The sequence below is a fragment of the Alexandromys fortis genome, unplaced genomic scaffold (genome assembly GCF_014885135.2).
Source record: "Alexandromys fortis isolate MF-2015 unplaced genomic scaffold, M_Fortis_MF-2015_v1.1 scaffold_48, whole genome shotgun sequence".
In the NCBI taxonomy this organism is placed as follows: Eukaryota; Metazoa; Chordata; class Mammalia; order Rodentia; family Cricetidae; genus Alexandromys; species Alexandromys fortis.
Window position 1 is genome coordinate 7561676 of NW_026067947.1, and position 20627 is coordinate 7582302.

Consider the following 20627-nt stretch of genomic DNA (forward strand, 5'->3'; position numbering starts at 1 on the left):
TATATTATTTGCAAACTGTTTGGCCAATACCATAAGCACATTTTTAACTTGCTCTTATATCCTAAACTAAGCCATCTCCAATAATCTGTATATCGCCATGTGGCTGCGACTTACTGGGTAAAGTTCTGTATGGCATCTGTCTCTGGCGAGGCTACGTGGCTGCTTCCTGACTCCACCTATTCTCTCTCTCTCTCTCTCTCTCTCTNATATCTTTACAACATACTACCCGTGAAACAGAAAAATAAACACATGCATGCCTCAAGATGCATGCCTCAAGGTTAGGGAGTTAGGGATGATCTTAAGAGAGTTAGTTGATCAAAGTAGTGTTAAAGAAGAACTTTGGGAATACATAGCTTGTTGATATATATAGTTCTGGCCCAGCGTGCACAAAGGTCTGTGTTTGAAGCCCTGATATGATGAAACTCAGATGTGATGGCAACTGCCTTTAATTCCAGTACTTAGAAGGTAAGGACTGAAGGATCAGATGTTCAAGGTCATCCTCGGCTACATAATACACTGGAAGCTAGTCTAAGCAACATGATACACAATATTAAAAGAATAATAAAGTTCTCACAACAAAGACAAAAGCCAAACCATAACAACAAAATAAGTATTTTGGAAGTTTCAGCCTTATTCAAAAACCTGTTAAAGTTATTTATATTTTGAAAATCAAAGACCTGGAACCATCACAAGCCTCTGTGAAGGAACATAATGATCATGAGGTTCCCAAGGTTTCCTTAGATTAACGCTTTCTGTCAAAGACTTCTTAGCAACAGCCTGCTACAAATCTCTGGGCCTCCTTTGCGTGCCTGGAGTCTGGCAAACACAGATGAGATACACACCCAGGTTTGCGTATGAAATTTTAACCATATGAATAATTCTAAAGTAGCTGTCACAAAGTTATATTATTAAATATTAATAGCATAATAGCTGCTACAACTATACTTCCAGAAAAAGAAAAGACTGCACTGGGCAACTTTCCATATTAGGAGATATTCTCATTTTCTTCTAGTATCTGAAGTCATGTTTTGAATGACGAAGGAAAGGTTAAGAATGATAATAATCTCTTATCCTACCAGTCTTCATATTATTGTACCCAAATTAAAAAAAACACAAAAAACACCATTAATGAACAATTTGTTTTGCTGGTTCCTTCGTAGTAATCTTGGTTCTAAAGAACAAAATGACAGTGCTGGTCTCATGACAATATATTCCAGTGCATATGAGTTGATCCAGGTAGAACTTCTAAATACCTGAAGCTTAGTACGTACTCAGTTCATGTTGATTGTTATCTTTATTTTGCTGAGATAAACACTATGTACAAAATCAATGTGAGTAGAAAAGGGTTTATTTAGGCTTATAACTCTTAGGCCAATGCTCCATCACTGAAGGAAGTCAAAGAATTCAAGACAAGAGCCTGGAGGCAGGAACAGATATAGGAGAGGCCATGGAGGAATGCTTCTGATTTCCTCAGTCTGAATAATTATACAACTCAGGACCACAAGCATGGGGGAGCTAGCACCCACAGCGGGCCAGGCCTTCTCAGGTCAGCCAATGAATCAATAAATTGCCCCACATACTTGCTTAAAGGCAATATGATGGAGAAATTTTCTCAGTTTGAAGCTGCTTGTTCACTGATGACCCTGGCCTAAGTTGACAAGATAAAGAAACAACCCAGAATCTGGCCCAGACAACTGTTCTCTTAATGTCAAACTAATTCCTAAATAATTTCATCATGTTACTGGGGCTGATTTTTCTTCTTATTCAGAGAACATGCCAGTGGACATAGCTTTAAATTTCCATTTGCTTTTTCTCTCGTTACTGCCATCATTTCTCAATAGGATAGATAAAGTAACTCCTGTGGGCTCAGGAACTCCTCTGTACCAAGAGACTGCTGGTATTGTTTGAAACCAATAGCACATAAGTGCATTATACAGGCTAAATGCTATGAAGATCACTTTTGGAAGGAGATTTTATGAACTGTGTGTAAGGCATTGGATGCTAATCAGTTTTAATGTTTACAGATCCTAGTACAGCTCCTGTGATCCATGGTGTTGATGTTATGAATAGCACATTAGTTAAAGTGACCTGGTCATCAATTCCAAAGGAAACAGTACACGGGCTTCTGAGAGGATACCAGGTTGGTATCAGGTTGATATTTTTAAGTAATTTTTCATTTCATTTTCACTTCCTAAATGATACTGTTGAATTTGTTTCTTTCCTGAGATTTTTTAACTGATTTGAAGAGGGCAACCGAGTATCTTTTACTATGGCTGCTATGTTAAAAGGTTTGCATCTTCTTTGCAGATAAATTGGTGGAAAACCAAAAGTCTGCTGGATGGAAGGACACACCCCAAAGAAGTGAACATCCTAAGATTCTCAGGACAGCGAAACTCTGGAATGGTTCCTTCCCTAGATGCCTTTAGTGAATATCACTTAACAGTCTTAGCTTACAATTCCAAAGGAGCTGGTCCTGAGAGCGAGCCTTATATATTTCAGACTCCAGAAGGAGGTGAGAATATGAAAAGAGCCACCTATGCAAATTACCCAATGTCTCTGCTAAACATTCGCTTCATTATTGATAGTTAACGTGTAGCTCAGAGGACTTCATATCTTGGTTTCTCTAAATGTGTTATCTCAAGGGGATTTTTTTGTTTGTTTTTCTAGAAATTCATTGGTTTATGACTACCCATTTATGATCTTGTGTTTTCTAGTACCTGAGCAGCCGAGTTTTCTCAAGGTCATCAAAGTTGATAGAGACACTGCCACTTTATCCTGGGGACTTCCTAAGAAACTAAATGGAAATTTAACTGGTTACCTTTTACAATACCAGATAAGTAAGTACAGAATTGAATTAGATTTAATCTACTGAAGATTCAGTTTTTGTTTAAGGAATTGGGTTGCTACACAGTGAGCAGTATTCCCTACAGTGCAAGGAACAGTAAAATAAAGGTAAGCTACAACCTCTATGTGTTTCAATAAGAAACTTTTGTTTTATTGGAGCATGGTTATGTTCACCAATTTATATATTACCTATAGCCATTTTCTCACAAGAATGGCAAATGTTAGTTAGGGTAACAGAGATTGCATTTTCTCACAGTATTAAGTATCCACATTTTATATTTACAAAAGATCTGTTTACTTCTATTTTGTAATTAAAACAGTGATTACTAAGAAAAGTGTATGTACCATCTATTTGTGAGTAACTTTGAGAATGTTGTGCCAGGGGGCAGAGTTAGTGAATAATGTAATGGAGATTTAAAGTACATTCATGGCATCATAATAAGACTGACTCTTCCAAGGTGGTTGAATGATTCCATTATCAAGCCTAAATATATTTGTCTGGGTAGAACTCCCTATTGATTGTTTGCTAGTCAGGCAGGTTATGATGAGGGACTCAAAAAAATCTCTGCATATTTCTGTGTCACTAGGTTGAAAACAGTTAAGCTCGCTTAGAACATTTTAAAGTCATAACATCTCCTACCTGAAACAGTCATCAAATATAAGCATGATTTCAGACTGAAAAGTGGAACTTTAGTCATATTTCAATGATGAGACTTAACAGCCATGAGTTGCTAAGTAGCCCACGAACTGATCTCTTAGCCATTCCACCTACTCTGTTCACAGAAACCAACCTAATTGTGGACCTGGTGGATTACTCTGCTGTCTCTTGAGTTTTCACATCTGGGTCACATATGAGCATTAGGTCCCATTGATTGCTGCTGTGCACTGCACACCCGTTTAATTAAATATGGATGAAATCCAAGAGAAGTTGTGGTTTTTACCACTAGTTTGCTTTGTAGTAAGTGCTTCCCCGTGCTGTTCCATGCAACCTTTGCAGAGCATGCTATGGTGTACATTAGTCCTCTTTTATGGATGAAGGAATCGATACATAGTCCACTTGTGTATTTGAAGGTCATACCACAATGTTAAGTGCTGGATTAGGATGAATAATACTCAAGTCTGTCAATGTCCAAATTTTGAGTTCTTAAGCGACACTCTTCCAAGGATCAATTTTTAAGACTGTGGACAGAACTGAAATATTTTATGAGTTTTAAATTTTTATTTTGTCCTATCTTTAAATTTGGTTAAATTCAAACATTTTGTATGATCTGTCTGTAAGATTTAAATTTGATTTAATAACTATTGCTCATAATACAGTAGTTGAAATATTAGTAATTATAATAGTCATTGTACTTCTTAAAATTCACTAATATTAAATTATTTATTTCATTATTAATAATAAATGCAGGGTATATTTTATATAGTGTGCTTTTCCCTTGTTCTGCTCCAGTCTAATTAATTGCTATTTGTATATTCCAGAGTGGCATATACTTTCCCTCATTCTTGCATTGATTTTAGTAATTATTTTAATTGACTCTGTAGTGTTTAATGGTGATAAAGTGACTAATATCTTTCCAGCTTTACAATTATTAGAATACTGCTTGGTTTCTTGATGTAACTGCATTATATAAAACAAGGAAGGCATTTTATGTAAATAAAACATTCTCTTTTTATGAGTGCAGAGAGGATTTTTTTTTGTAGCCTTTTTCTTACCATTGGTGTCTTCAGACCTTAAACATATCCCTACATAATTTCACCTGTTTTGCATTTAGCATAGTGTTCAGGGCACAGTAGATATTTAAAAGCACTTAATTCATTTATCAGTTCAGTGGACCATTGATTCTCTCTTTGCTGAGCTGAGAGAGCTCCCAACTTCCAATAAGTTAACTGCAAGGTTTGGATTTATGAGGGCACAAATATGATGCACATTCAGTACACTGCACACTTTATTTTTTTAATTTGCTTTTATTCTCTTGTCAGTTCAGACATGTTTATAATGAAATTTAATCCCTCTCATTCCTTATTATCCTGTGATACCCTTCCCTCTCCCACTGAATCCCTACTTCCCAAAATGTCCCCTTCCTGCTCCCATGTCTTTTTCCATGTATGATCTACTGTATTTAATTCGAGTTGCTTGCATGAGCATGACAGGAAGTTATTTATGGAGAAAGGGCACCTTATCTGTGATTTTTCCATTGAAGTAAGTGACACCCCTTCTCCCAGTCACCACTGATTGTCAATATCCCCTCAGGGTAAAGTGGGATCCTCTTCCCTGCTGAGATATTGAGGGGCACACCTTGAGCTGATAGTTCCAGTGAGTTCATCTTTTCAAAACATACTATTTTAGCGTAGCCAGTGAAGTGTACCTCTGAAAAAAAAGTTGATTGCCCCATTATATTATCATTATTGCACCAATGGGTAGATCTCAGCAGATAGATCAGAGTTATAGTTTGCAGGGTTCACAACTTGGTAAAAATGCTGATGAATTCTCTGCAAGTATCTGGTGTTGTCTTCTATTAGTTGCTGTAATAATAATAATTGTCTGTACCTGGGAAGAGCTGATAGTAATGAATAATGATAGAAACTTTTTCAGTAAATAGGAACGAAAGGACAAGTCACTGTAACTTCCATTGTGAAGAACTTTGAAGCACTGATTTTTATGCTTATTTCTTCAGTAAACAACACCTACGCGATTGGAGAATTAAATGAAATCAATGTTACTACTCCATCTAAATCTAGCTGGCGTCTCTCAAACCTCAATGCAACAACCAAATACAAGTTCTACTTGAAGGCATGCACCTTAAAAGGCTGTGGGAAGCCAATAAGTGAGGAAATTGTCACACTGGGAGAAGGGAGTAAGTACATGATGCTTTTGCATGTTATGTTTTCACGCAACTGCACTAAAGTGCAGGTACCTAGTCTCTGTACCCAAATCTAGCTGATCCTCTATGCACCACCAACACAAATACAGATTTTACTGATCTGTTTATAAGGCTCACATTTGTTCATGGGTTTCTGAACAACAACTAATCATAACTTAATTTATATAAGGTCAGAAACATACTTCTAATTAAATAAAATAAGTGAACATAGGCTCATAAAATTTCTCACAAGGTTAGGAAAAGGATATTTTTCTTTGAAGAATATTTCTTTCTAAATATTGTCTTTTACTTTGGTAGACATTTAATAGAAAAAGAATCTAATATATACCACTTTTATTACTTGACTCATAGTATATTAATTTATATATCAAATTTGACTTATTGTCTGATAGTTCAAGCTAAGTAAGAGTTGAAAATGACTTATCAGTCTTTGATCTTACATGTAGCACAGTTATAATTAAATTACATTTCTATCTCTCCCTTAGATTCTAACAGTATCCCTTAAAATTTTTTTCTCTAAGAAAATTTTAGGATTTTTCTTGCCCATTTATATATAATATCCTTAATGCATCAAGATTGAAAAAGGTTAAGTAGTAAAGTAAAATGAATTCAGGAACTGATGTTCATATCAACAAGTTAAGAAAGGCAGACTCATATGGGGTTCAGAGTGCTCAAGCATAGGAGGGCTCAAGGGGAGAGAAGAGAGTTGATGAAAGCAGAAAATAAGGGAAACAAAACCATTTATTCACAAATAGTTTACGGCAAATGTACTTCTATTCTGAGTGGTTTTCTGAAGTGTAGATTAGGAACACTATGAAATCGATGGGAGAAATGAAGGTAATAGGAGAGTAGTGAGGAAGAAAACCAAATTGTGCAACATTTACTATGACACAATTGTGATTCCCTTAAGTGTGTGTATCACAACCATTCGTTGTATTCCTGCTAAGCACTGTTGCACTCTGAACTTTACTACAGGCTTCTTCCTGTAACAGTTTCCATCTTTGGGTCCCTGTTTTCCCCTCGACACTTTAGTTGTTTTTATAGAAAGAGTGTTTTCCAATAGCATCTCTCCCAAACCCATGAGTTCAGGACAAATCAAACACTGGATGATATGACAAACTCATTAATCTAGGAAAATGCTAGACTTCGAGATAATGACAATTGCTCCAGTTACTAAAGAAGATTATATCTCAAGGTTACAAACTGGCATCAAATGTTCAATTCACAGCAGTCCGAAGAATAGATTAGTGATCTAAATACTCAGTTTCCATATTGTTCATACAAGATATCAAACCACAGAGACAGTTGCTGTATTGATAGAAGTGACAACTTAAAAATCAGGAGAAATATTAGTCCCATTCTTGACAATAAGGAGCATGAAAAAAATCCAAAGAATTGCCTTAGTCTTACTCCACATCTTCTGCATATATTGGGAAACTGGGCTTTTTTTGCATTCATGCTTAACAAACTTTCCTGGAGACTGAAAATGTTGCTGGGTGGTTTCATAACTGATGTCTCATTTTGCTAATGTGCTTCAGTGTGTAAAGGAAGATTGCTTCACTATCCCATGTTGGTTATTAAAAACTGCGATTCTAAGGTGTTTGTGTTCTTTTCCAGGCATCTGAATTTTCAGTATTCCAGCTACTGCCCTTTCCTCTGTTGACACTGCTTTCTCTTCTATAGTCATATATTGCCATGTAGTAAATTATAGTAGCATTTCCATGAACTTCAACAAAATCTTTGACTATTAAACAGTTCTACAGAGGAGATATATCTCAGCTTCCCTGAGAACTCTTAAACTGATAACAGTTAAAATTAGAATCTATTGTTGCAGATATTTCTTCTCCCTCCTTCAACGAGGGAACACAAGTTAAGATTCTGATATTGAAAGCAAGCTGTTTTCTTGCTCTCTCTTCAGTTTGAGGGTGTCTCTCTAATGAAAGAGGGGAAAAGCATGGACTTAGAATATGCTTTTGTGTCCTTATAGGTTTGAATAAATCATTTTGCATTTCTGTTTTCAAAAAGCTGGCACTAAATGATATACTAATATTTCTGGTTTTTAAAGTAAGAATTCATTCCATTCTATTACAGTAATCCATTCTAAAAGCTCTGCTCTGTAACTGGCTTTATTTCTGTCACAGCACCATTTTCAGTGAATTACTTTATTCTTTATTCAGTAGTCATATAATCAAGTTTAGTCTGTGATGAAAAGTTACAACCAGGTGCTTTTGTGTCCTATGCCCACTTAACAAAGAGTCTCGTCATCCATCCTCCATTATATTCTCACCAGGGATCTTAATTCATCTCATGTGTAAATTGTTGGCACTTGGCCAATTGACATTTTCTATGCTGAGTTGATTCCTAGAAAAATATGAATTTAATGACAAAATTATTTTATATGTTTAATTGCAAGATCAGAAATTAATGCATATTAATTAAACTGGACTCATTTTCATCTGTTTCTCTGAGGTTCAATGATTAACTTATTGACATATTATTGAAAGTTTCTCTTGGAAAATTATTTTTTCATACATATACTAAATCTCAGTGAAACCATTTCATTTAAATGTACCTATAAACCTGCACTTAATCTAGCTGAAGACTCTAATTCAAAAAATACTTTCTATGTGAATGTGTTGTGATGCCATCTTACCAGAACATATTGAGACTATGGCAACACTATGCTTATGCATTTAATAAAAACACAGTTAAAATCTAATTCTATTTGTAATAATATGAAAATACGATATATTCGTCTTTTCACTGGCTGTGAAAATTCAACTAATATGAAAATACCATAAAATTTGAAGGATTTTTTTTTTGAGTCTGTGTTTGGTTTTGAGCCATTCCCACGAAGGCAGATTTATAGTACCATTTCATCAGCAAATGGCCATAAACTGATTTCATTGCATTTATTCATTTTCAACATTTTAAGAGAAAAATCTTGAAATGTTAGTTTCTGAGTCCACTGATGATTCAAGAACCATTAAAGATAAAAACACCAAAATGATTTTTTTCATCTCGAAAAATGATATATATATATTTTTATATTTCTCTCCTGCTTTCCAGTGATTGAAATCATATGACTTAACTGTGTACCTTTCTTAGGTAAAGGTATCAGGAAGATAACAGAAGGAGTAAATCTTACCCAAAAGATTCACCCTGTAGAGGTACTTGTGCCGGGAGCGGAACATATTGTTCACCTCATGACTAAGAACTGGGGTGATAACGATAGCATTTTTCAAGATGTAATTGAGACAAGAGGGAGAGGTGAGAAATGAGACTGTGTGGGCTATCGTCTTAGACAATTCACTATGTCCTGTGGATTAATTTTAAATATATATATTATATTAGAAAGTATAGAGTACAGTAGCTACAAAGATCATGATTTCAATTTGTATTGGCATACAGAGTATTTCAAAATTACCAAAAGGAAATTATGTCACAATGATCCCATGTTTCCCTTATTGGGTTTGACACAGTAGTCACTTGAGTGTGTATGATGCTAATTAACACCTGCCAATAACAGAAACTAAAGAAAATCGGAAGCAAACCAGAGCTCACAAAGGTGTCATGGTGATCTGCTTGTAACCCAGGCAGCTTGTGCTATGGCTTGCTTGCTGCTGCTTCTGCATTTAACTTCACTATCCTTTCTGATTCTCATCTTCAGAGCTAAATGCAACCCTACAGAGCCTCTTCCCTAAGAAGGAAGGAATGATTTCCTAGTGTCTCCCAACTTCAGATTACTTTATTTCCTTTGAGATCAAAGGAAAGATTATTTATTATTTTTAAAATGATATCTGATTGTGCCCCAATGTTACATAATATCAAGGACTGATTCTAGAGGTAGGTCAACCTTGTACCTTCTCTCTATACAACAGAATATGCTGGCTTATATGATGACATCTCCACTCAAGGCTGGTTTATTGGACTGATGTGTGCAATCGCTCTTCTCACACTGATACTATTAACGATTTGCTTTGTGAAGAGGAACAAGGGTGGAAAGTATTCAGGTAAAACCATGGCTTAACATGATTTTCAACTTTGAATAGCATATACTGTGAATCGATCTATGGGAACTATTTTATAAAAATTATGTGGATAAAGTTTGTAGTGTATTAGTTTTGAAATATACTAAAGGGCAATATTTTGATTAAACAACCAAAGGAAATATGCATAGTATATAATGCTAGCTTTTAGTAGCTGTTTGAGTTGATTGGCCTGGAATTCACTAGGTAGACTAGGGTGGCTTTGAACTCATAGAGATCCATGTGTGCCTCTGCCTTCTAACTGCTAAGATAAAGGTCTGTGCCATCTATGCCTGATTGTTTTAGTATTTATTAGAGACTGTATGGGCTAGGGTGATAGTTCAGTGGTTTAAAGTACTTACTTGACATTGTGAGTTTTGTTCCAGGCAACCATATTGAGCAGTTCACAGTAGCTTGTAATTCCAGCTTCAGGGAGTCTCACACCTCTGGTCTTTTCAAGCACCTGCACGTACACAAACACACACATACACATAAATCAAATGAAATTAATCTTTTCAACAAAATATTTTTATTGATTATTTGGGAATGTCATCTCATGTACTCCTAGAGCACAGTCACTTCCTAGTCCTCCCATGTCTGCTCCCTGACCCTTAAGACTTCCCCCAACAACAAAAAAAGGAGTTCAGTTTTTGTTGCCCATATGTCCACTGAAGCATGGTTGAACACCCAGTGGCCCATCATATAAAGAAAGCTGAGATTTTCCCCATCCACACCCCTGCCAGAAGCCATCAGCTGTGGAGAGCTATACCTCAGCATCCTTATCACTATTTTCTTTTGCGGTGATATCAATAGCTTCATGCTCATGGTTGTGGAAGAGGGACATAGAAGGCGTCTGTGACAACGCCTTTCCACACCCCAGCTCCTAAGATGAAATGAAACTTCAAGATAAAAACATTAAACTAGGTTCTTAAAGATCATAATGCTTATAAACTTAAGTTTTCTGTTCATAGATATATCAGACACCAAGAAGGTATATTATTAAGTCACACATATACTTGAATACCTTACAAAGGAGCTCATTTATTTATGACATGCCTTTACTTCTTTCTCTACACCTGGCTCTGGTGTTCTGTGTGGTTCTGGTAGAACTCCTCCACTCCCCAGCTTTGTTCGAGATCACCACTGCATTGCAGAGGGTGCATTTCCTATTACTGTACTGGGAAACTTTTATTGAGTGTACTGCTTCTTGAAATATTAATAATATATTGGATAAAAATAAAATCATTCTAGTTGTTAACTTTTTTTTTTGTTTTGTTTTTTCAAGACAGGGTTTCTCTATGGTTTTGGAGCCTGTCCTGGAACTAGCTCTTGTAGACCAGGCTGGTCTCGAACTCACAGAGATCCTTTTGTTTTTTTATATAATTATATTCAACTTGCTATTTTACATATACATTGTTGCTGTTTTTTTTTTTTTTGTCCTGTTCATTGTGTTTTTACAAAAGGAAAAAGATTAAACTCCTACATCTCTTGGCTTACGGTATTCAGATCTATAAATTGTTCTTTATTGACTCCTGGTTCACCAAGCAAACGTTTACTGAGAATCTGTCATATACATAAAACCATGAAGAACATAACATACATTTTCCTAAAATAGCATGTCTAATTGGCACAGCTGTCCATTTCCATTTTTCTCTGAAATCTAGCTTGTATCAAATATGTTCACAATGACTAATGGATATTCCAGGTCATTCATTAGACACTTTGAAGAGAGACAGCTTTTTAATTATCTTTTTGAAAGTAATGAAATATGAACCTATATGTGCTCTGAAGTCCTCCCTCAATTCAGACCCTTTGAAAACAATAGCAACAACTTTTCATATTGGAGGACAGCTAAGGGTTTGCAAGGGTGAATACCATCTTAAAGGAAACTTGTTTATGTTTTTAAAGGTAAGAGAATCAAGAACCAATCTCATGGCCCAGTGTTTCACATGAAACTAAATTACTTTTAGTATGGAGGAGTCTGCACATTTCCCATTGTGGCTATGCATGTGGAGTCCAGAGACTGACACCCATTATCTTGCTCAGTCATCTCCACCTTACTTTTTTTTTTTTTTAACACAGGGTTTCTTATTAGCTTGAAGCTTACAAATTTAGCTAGACGGATTTAGACAGCAAGTCTCAGAAATCTTCCTGTACCCTCCTCCCCATAAATGCAGCTAAAGCTGGTTGCCATCAAGTCTGCCATTTTCATGCAGGTCCTGGAATAAAACAGGTCCTCAAACATGTTTGACAGATACTTTATATAAGCTAAATCATCCCTACAGTCTCTCATGTAATTATATATTCAGAATGCTTTGGTAGCCCTGATTATTTTTGTTATTAAGGTAGTTTTGATTAAAATATTGATACAGAACACCATAATGATTGCTTTTTTTGAGGGGGCATTAAACTGGTTTCATGACTTAGGTCATTAAAGAGCCTATTAAATCTTCAAATAGTTTGGAGAAAAAATAAATTTTATATTCATGGACACAATGATGTAAGCTTGATTCTCTTCATAGGACAAGTTCCCATTTGATATGGGGGAATGACATGAAAGTCTACAAGGTGCTTAATAGCAGAAAAATAGAACCCAGGAAATACTTTCTGTTTTCAGATTAAATAAAAAGTAACTGATACATTATATGTAACACTGGCATAAAAACTTGGGGCAATGTGGTTTTATAACCTGCCTTTCAGCAGCCAAGCTGACAGGTCTTTCTAATAGATTCGATGTTAAACTACTTTCAATTTTCTGTTTCAGTAAAAGAGAAGGAAGATTTACACCCAGATCCAGAAGTTCAGTCAGCAAAAGATGAGACTTTTGGTGAATACAGGTAAATGTAACTTTGTATTTCATGATCAGTTGAAAGACTTCCATCAGGTTTGTCAAGAGGAGAACATTCTTTGTTTTTAACTCAAGTAATGGAACTACAATACACTGACTTTATAAAAGGAATTTTACCAATGGTTTCCTTACCCCACCTCTGTCCCTATTCCCTCCCTCCCTTCCTTCCTTATTTCCTTCCTTTTTTCCTCTTCCTTCCTTCATCTTTTTTCTTTCTTATTTTTTTCCTTTTTATCTACTGTTATGTACTCTTGTGAGAACTGAATTATTATGTGCAGGGGTGGAGGTGTGTTAAGGACCACAGTCTGGATAGCAACAAGCATCAAGATTGCTTGGTTGAAACTCTTTGCATGACTCATGTCACATGTAATATTCACATAAACAAGTAATTGAAACATCTTAGAGCCACTCTGAGGATTGCCTTATGGACATGATAACTTTAAGTTTGCATTCATGGACACAGATTTCAACATTCTTTGTGCATTTATAAAATAAAGAGGTTCCAAACCCAACTCTATGCATGAGCCTAGACTTAAAAAAAAAAAACCTTGTCATATTCAAATAATATTATCAATCAATTAGAATGAAAGACTAAAAGGTGAACAACTATTTTTGCAAGGCAACGAGGCTGGCAAAAGAACTAAGTGGTAAATTAGTACTTAAAGCATAGAGTCACTGATACCTGTTTGAAGAGTATTATTCAGTGTATGAGTTCAATAATGCAGGGACAACACAGCAAGAAGTCTAGTACAACAGCCAAATTCTCCAGTTACACATCTCTGCCTCACCCTGTGCCCATTATATTTCTTAGCTTTCTTTCTTGAATTATCACCATTCCTTAGTCAGATCATCTCTACTATCTCTATTGTAGCAAGAAAATTACTATCAATTTTGGACTTATATTGATGTTATTATATATGATTCAAGAATCTCTACCAAATAAGAAATCTAGCTGGCTGTCACTGGCTCAGCTCAGAATCTCTCTGCATGGCCATGGATGTGGGGTACTTTGAGTCGTTGACCTGGAGTAACTAATACAGATCTGAGCATCACTATGCCTCTGCTGGTCTCTATGTGCATCACTTCCCTTTCTGCTGATTGGTGCCTTCTTTTATGGTTTTATGTTTTTTGTCAAGAAGATCAGAGGAGAGAAAGACAGGGGTGGCTGTAAGGAAAAAGAAAGAAAGAAAGAAAGAAAGAAAGAAAGAAAGAAAGAAAGAAAGAAAGAAAGAAAGAAAGAAAGAAAGAAAGAAAGAAAGAAAGAAGAGAGAAAGGTGTAAGGGAAGGAAGGAAAAAACAGGAGAGTAAAAAGATAAAGAATGTTAGCTTGGGAAAGTTGTGGTCAGTGCTGTTGAACTGATTGGAATATTCGTCCTGATTATGTCCGAAATGCAAAACTTAGGATAATAATTGAGTATTATCTCAATGCCCATGCAAAATGAAGCCACGTATGTACTTCTGGTGTATGGTCTTCAGGAGACGGGCTTTTGACAAGAACTGTGGTCTCACCTGAAGTTTTGGCTGACAGTAGATCTGCTTCCTTATGTGTGTGTTGCCAGAGCTTGGTTACATCCAGACCTAGGGGTTAAGAACTTCAGATTTTGGCAAGCCAGAGTCATCCTCAATTCTACACTATGTGGACTTATCTCCAGGATACTTAGTAATATCTAGCTTTAGGCGAGGCGGAAACACCAGATTGAGTACCCAAGAGGCAATTCATAGTATGTTGATGCCCCAATCTTAGAACTTACATCTCATTGCTCTGGTATATATATTTATTGTAGGTTCAGCATACATTTAAAGGGAAGACTTTACACAATTGCTCACATTCCTTTTGAACAGGGATCGCTGAGGTCTGAGGACAACTGTTCACAAACATTTTTATGAAGCGAAACAAAACAAACCCCTAAATCTATTCCTTGTCCATAACTTATTTGTCTACACTCTGCAGCTTCTCTGAAAGGATTGGTCATTTCGTTTCCCTACATCATTTACAGTTACAGCCTTTCAAGCAGTCAGTATGTTTTCTGGCATTTTATTCCAAAACTTAATATTCATCAGGAATTTTTGTCTTTTTAATATTTTATGAACTTTCTTATGTGCTTTGCCCTTAGATATATGTTTTTATTACTCGTTATCTGGCCCCAAAGTCAATGCCACAATTTTTTTTATTTTTATTTTTAGAATCTCAGTGTCTTCATTCTGAAGCCTGTTACCATACCACACAGATATCTTGATTTATGCTGATGTCAAACACAGATACCCAAACATTTCTTTCCCAATAGTGTGTCAAACACAGATGGTTCTTGTCATCTAGTCACTTAGGAACTGGTACTTAAAACTTTTTTTTTTAATTTTTAAAATCAGATATATAAAGGGCATAATTTCATTAATATTTTGTGACTTCAGGCTTGTTTCTCATAATGAGTAAAACACACATCAGATATCATATTAATAGTATTCACAATGATTGATATTTTCTTTTAGAACTTATTATTTCACAATTCCATATGTATATATAGTACTTTGTTCACACTTGCCCATTATCTTATCTTACCGTCTTATCTTTTGAGCTCAAGTCCTTAGTCTTCCTAACAAGTGCTTTTCCTACTTTGCTGTGCACTCTCTCTCTCTCCCTCTGTGTTAAATAGATAGACAGACAGATAGGTAGATAGATAGGTAGGTAGGTGGGTAGATAGGGCTGGGACCTAATTTAATCAGGGTACTTTTAATAATTTTAATTGAAAATTTTTATAAGAAACTAAATTTGGTTGGTTATACTAAATAAAAGAGAAGGATACAGGAGTTTATATGACCAAAATAAGAGATAAAAGATCAAAACACAAGGCCAAGAGCAACAAGAGTGCATAAAGCAAGGAAAGTAACACTTGTCTTCTGCCCTTAGACCACTGAATAGCAACTGCTAGTGGCATAACTAGGTGACTTATAAACAGCAGAATATTTCTCACAGTCCTGGGACTGGACAGTGAGATCCAAGTCAGGACAGGATGAGTGTGTGCTGAGCTAACCATCTCACTTATGGATGCCTTTTTCTCTTGTTCTGCCCTGGAAACTGCAAAGCTGCTTTCTGGAGGCCCTTTCACTAGGGCAAATCCCTTTCATGAGGACTGTTCTGTGACTGCTAATCTCCACCGTTGCTAATCACACACCGTTGGGGAAAGCAGTTTAGCATGTGATGTCAGGGAGCACAGAAGTAGCCACACTATAGCCTCAATATGAATCAGCATGTTGCATCTTCATGTCCCAAAGCAGCTCCTCAATTAAAAGGGAAGCACAAGTGTGGGAAAAAAAAAAAAAAAAAAAAAAAAAAAAAAAAAAAAAAAAAGCAGAAACGGGTTCCTCAGTCACTCAGAATAAAGAAAATTAGTTATGGCTTTTAAAATACTTACTTATTGATGTGTCATTTCAGCTGCATTTCCCTGTCATTTGTGTTAATATGAACAAGTTGAAAATTATCGAACCTGTTAGCACTTGTGAAAGAGTCTTGCTGTATGTGCCTGTGAATCTGAGCTCCCGGGGAATGGCTCTGTTTTGTTTTCTAGTGACAGTGATGAAAAGCCTCTCAAAGGAAGCCTTCGCTCCTTGAATAGGAACATGCAGCCCACAGAGAGCGCTGACAGCTTAGTGGAATATGGAGAGGGAGACCACTCCATATTCAATGAAGATGGATCTTTTATTGGCGCCTACACCGGAGCTAAGGAGAAAGGGTCTGTTGAAAGCAACGGAAGTTCGACGGCCACGTTCCCACTCCGGGCCTAGGCACATCACATGCACCACCGCTGGCTAGCACAGTCCTCCCCAGTCTCTTCTGGGGAGCAAAATCTTTTACAGAGGAGTGGAAACACGTGTCCAGAGGCTGACATTCTGACATTCTGCAATTTTGCTGAGAAAAAATAGCACTGCCTTCAAAAAGAAAAAAAAAAAAAAAAGTCAGATGCCAAACACTTCAGGCCTGTGTTTCGTTTATGGTTTTGGTTTTGGGTGCTCAAAATGCAGAACACAAAACAAATCCTGTACTTAGATCCACTTTGACTGAATCCAAAGTTCCTCTTTTACATATTCCACGTCTGCCTGGTTCTCCTGTTCAGTGTGTGTGCAGTAATGTTGCTAACTGTGTGGGTTTCTCTGGATACACAGTTGTATTTAGTTTTTAAGAACTGTTTTAGTGACTTTGATTCACTACAGGTTAAAAGATTGTAAGCAAGTAAGATGGTTATTTAAAATGTAAAAAGGAATATGAATGTCTTATTAAACACTTCATGGAATCTATACAGTCTGAAGTTATTATTTAAAATTTAGTAGTAAAGGTCTTAGATGATCATGCAACTCGTATTTATTGAGCCCCTAACTATTTTCCCAGAGGCTACCATTTTTATTCAGAGTTACAATGTTTTCAATTTCTGAATGATTGTCTTCACTTTCTGTCAGTGTGGTAACTCTGTAACTATCTATCTATCTATCTATCTATCTATCTATCTATCTATCTATCTAATTTTCTTCCTTCCTTTCTTCCTTTCTTTCTCTTTCTTTCTTTCTTTCTCTCTCTCTCTCTCTCTCTCTCTCTCTCTCTCTCTCCCTTTCTTTCTTTCTTCCTTTCTTTTTTTTTTTTTTACTTTTTAACTTGAACTAACTGGAGCTGCAGAAGGTCAGAGGTTATTTTAAAAAGAGAAAGAAGATGTTGATGATTGTATTTTGTATCTTCATTTGTATGTTCACAGCTTTTAGCCTTTATGTTTATAGACTGGTTCCCTTGGATATGTTTTATGAATGCCTTGTACATATTATATTAATATTTACACACAGTGTTTTATTTTGAAGTGAGAAAGAGAACATTAATAAGCATGATTGTACAGCTAAAGTGTATATAGTAGGATGCTGTTTTCATCCTTCAGGGGCTAACCCAGCAATCCAGATTCAAGATTACATGAATAATTGGATTCTATTCTTATATTTCTCTCCTTCACATGTTCTCAAAATAAAATAGCATATAACGATGGAGGGAAATGCATTCATATTGTTCAAAATAAGTTTTGGAGTGGATTCCTGCCCCAGTCTCCAACAAATAAAGTTATTTACAGTATAAAATCTTATGTACCTGTTAGTTTATATCATATTGTAAATGTTTCTGTGGTGGTATCATCATTTTTAACGTTTTCTTTTTGTCATAGTTAGTACAGGGCCAGGGAATTTAGTTTCCCTCACGTGGGCTACCAGTCCATCTAAAATGGTACAGAAGTTTTAGAGTGTTTTAGAAATACCTTGAAGAACTCTGCGCACATATAAGTAAATAACGGATGCTAACACTCTCATGTAATGGAAACTTTTAACCTCACCATGAAATTATTAATTATGTTGTGATACAGTTCAGAGATTTAACTTTACTTTGTGTAATTACTGGCATATCCTTACTGTTTAGTCTTCATGTTTAATTGATATGATGTGCTATGCTGCTTTGGGGTTAAAATCATGGATAAGAAAATGACCAATGCAGTAATGTACATGAAACATACTTTTTAAATCTCATGTTTCTTTTAGAATGCATAGGTAGGAAAAATCCGTTTTCTCAAAATCATGGATCTCAATGTTTAGCTACTTTCCTGGAAATAGTAAAAGAAAGGGGGCAGATATCTTTATTCTCTAGCCTGTATGAGTGTGCAAGAATCTACACATCCACTGTGGAAACTGATCCCCAGCGCCATCTGATGACTAAGGCACAGATTGCTGGAGGAGCCTCTGTCATGTGCCATTTTAGGTGGGGGGCTGTGGAACTGAGCTTCAAAGAAAATAAAGGATGTGACCGACAGTTAATTATGCTGTTATTCTGCCTCCTTCTCCTTATCATCATTCAAAATGTAGTTTGGAAAGGGTCATATGGGTTGATAATAATAACCAACAATGTAGAACTGTTTCATTAAAAAATTAATAATCTTTAAGTCTAATGTTGATGCAAATACTTATATTTTTGTTCCAAATGACGGTTGAAGTAAATGAGATTGTGCTATAACCCCTTTTGCTAGCTTCTGTGAACTTCTAAATACTATTTGGCTTCATTTCGTTGTACAACTTCAGTAGAGCAAGACAAGATCCTTGGAGTCCTTTGATTTTAATTAAATTTAAATGTGTGCTCAAATGAAAACACATCCAGTAGGTTAAAGTGGATTTAATTCTTTTTCTTTCTTAAACAGTGAGTGGCAGACTCTGTGATGTGCAATGCTGATTACCATTGGGCAATAATTATTTGGGAAATGCGACCCCCCTGAGTTTTAAGGCAGCTGCTAATATGTACAACTTTGTTCTTAACTGGTTTTGCAGTAACTTTCTGTAGTCTACTGACAGTATGATTTTAATGTAAGTGATTGTATATAACCTCCAGGATTGTGGATGGGGATAAGTTCAGAACGAACTGTTTGAGGGTCAGGGAAAATCTGTGTTCTCTTCCAGGTTCCAGCACTGACTATACATAGAAACCTTAGGCACATTGCTGAACTGCTTTAACTTCAAACTGTGCTACAAAAGTGCTAATGTTTGCTGTCACAGGGTGTTCTTTTGTACTAAGAAAACTTACGAATGATAAAATCTAAGATGCCTTTTAACTTCATAACCCAACCTGTAATTAAATTAAGTATCAAAAACTCACCCCCACATACACCAACTCAATTTCCCCCCTCTAAGCACATAAATATATTTTTATAGAAAACAGATCTACAGAAAATAAACTAAATCTTCCTGTTAAGTGTGGAGTACGATTTGCATATGCCATTGAAAATTAATAATCGGAAGAAAACTAAGCAGGGTCTTTGCTATACAAAAGTGTTTTCCACTCATTCTGCATGCGTATTTGTAAGATGTGAAATCAGTAGATTTATTCTCTTGGTATAAAGGCATCTGATATTTTAGATGTACCCATGTTTATAGAAAACTGTAGAGCACAATGGACTTAACGCTATTTTCTACTCATGGAAGAGAAAGAGGACGATAAAGAGAGATGTCGGCTGCTTTTCTAAGTATTTAAAACATATTTGCCAATCGAAATCCTAAATATGTTTACATGCCATTAAGGCGTAATTCTCGTAACAACTTTAAATTGGTTGTAGTACTGGTTTGTGGTCTGTGGTAGTAGATGTATCCTAGTGTTCCTATAGTGAGGTAAGTAGGGCTGGGCCAAAGCTACTTTGATTTGTCTTCAACTGACTACATCGTCAAAGAGACAAAATGTACAGAGGGTAGGCTCACCTGGTTAGCTTTTCTGTTCTTACATAGATTAATGTTCACAGTAGATCTTTATTCACGTGTGTTTGTGTTGTAGATGGTGTTTGTATTATGCTTATGGATATTTGTGGTTCAATACTATTTTCATTACACATGAAATTCAGCTTTCAAATAAAAGTTTGACTTCGTGTACTCTAAAGATGTCTGTGTCCCTTTCTATCCAATTAAAGGCAGAATTTACATTGCAAGCTTAAACTTGGTTCCTACTAATTCTGAAACTATAAATGAAGCATAAATTAGTTAAGTTTGAAGAAGAAGAAGTGAAGTATTTTACTTGTATCACTGTGTTTATAGAAAGACTACTTGATGTCATCAAGGGCTAGAAAATACACCAACGTCACAGTTACAATGAATGCAAATTAACATGTATATATTTGTAGTTGGCTTATTTTTCAGGGAAAAAATGTAGCAATATGTCATTTTAATAACATATGGTATCCTGTATCTTCAAAGTGGATAAAAGTTAAAATTGACATAGTCTTTTAAAGATGGGATGCCCAATTTGCTGAGTATTTTGATATTTAAAATATTTTGCTATGTACCTTATACAACTTACAACAGTTTACCTAAAAATCTCCTTTTTCACTTTGTACACTAGAGAACAAGGAAGTTGGTAAGTCAGTTAATATTACACAGTCATTCAGGCCAAGAAATTATTCCTAGGGTTATTTGAGTCCCAGACCTCTAATTTTTATAATGGTCTGTGTTTTTTATTTTCTCACTCCTTCACATTCT

General features: G+C 35.8%; 1 protein-coding gene across 5 annotated transcripts in view; it reads left to right on the forward strand.

Annotated features, from left to right (window-relative positions):
- Chl1 (cell adhesion molecule L1 like) overlaps positions 1 to 20017 on the forward strand; it is a 215049-nt gene extending 195032 nt beyond the window's left edge. For 4 of the 5 annotated variants that reach the window (XM_050149355.1, XM_050149354.1, XM_050149357.1 and 1 more), the window contains 7 exons: positions 2025 to 2140; positions 2308 to 2512; positions 2715 to 2837; positions 5520 to 5699; positions 9608 to 9739; positions 12519 to 12591; positions 16166 to 20016. In XM_050149355.1, the coding sequence (XP_050005312.1) occupies positions 2025 to 2140; positions 2308 to 2512; positions 2715 to 2837; positions 5520 to 5699; positions 9608 to 9739; positions 12519 to 12591; positions 16166 to 16382 (1046 nt within the window). In that variant the 3' untranslated portion in view covers positions 16383 to 20016. Of the gene's footprint in view, positions 1 to 2024; positions 2141 to 2307; positions 2513 to 2714; positions 2838 to 5519; positions 5700 to 8834; positions 8997 to 9607; positions 9740 to 12518; positions 12592 to 16165 lie in introns of all 5 variants that reach the window. The other variant, XM_050149359.1, reaches the window with a different exon arrangement.
- The last annotated feature ends 610 nt before the right edge of the window (positions 20018 to 20627 follow it).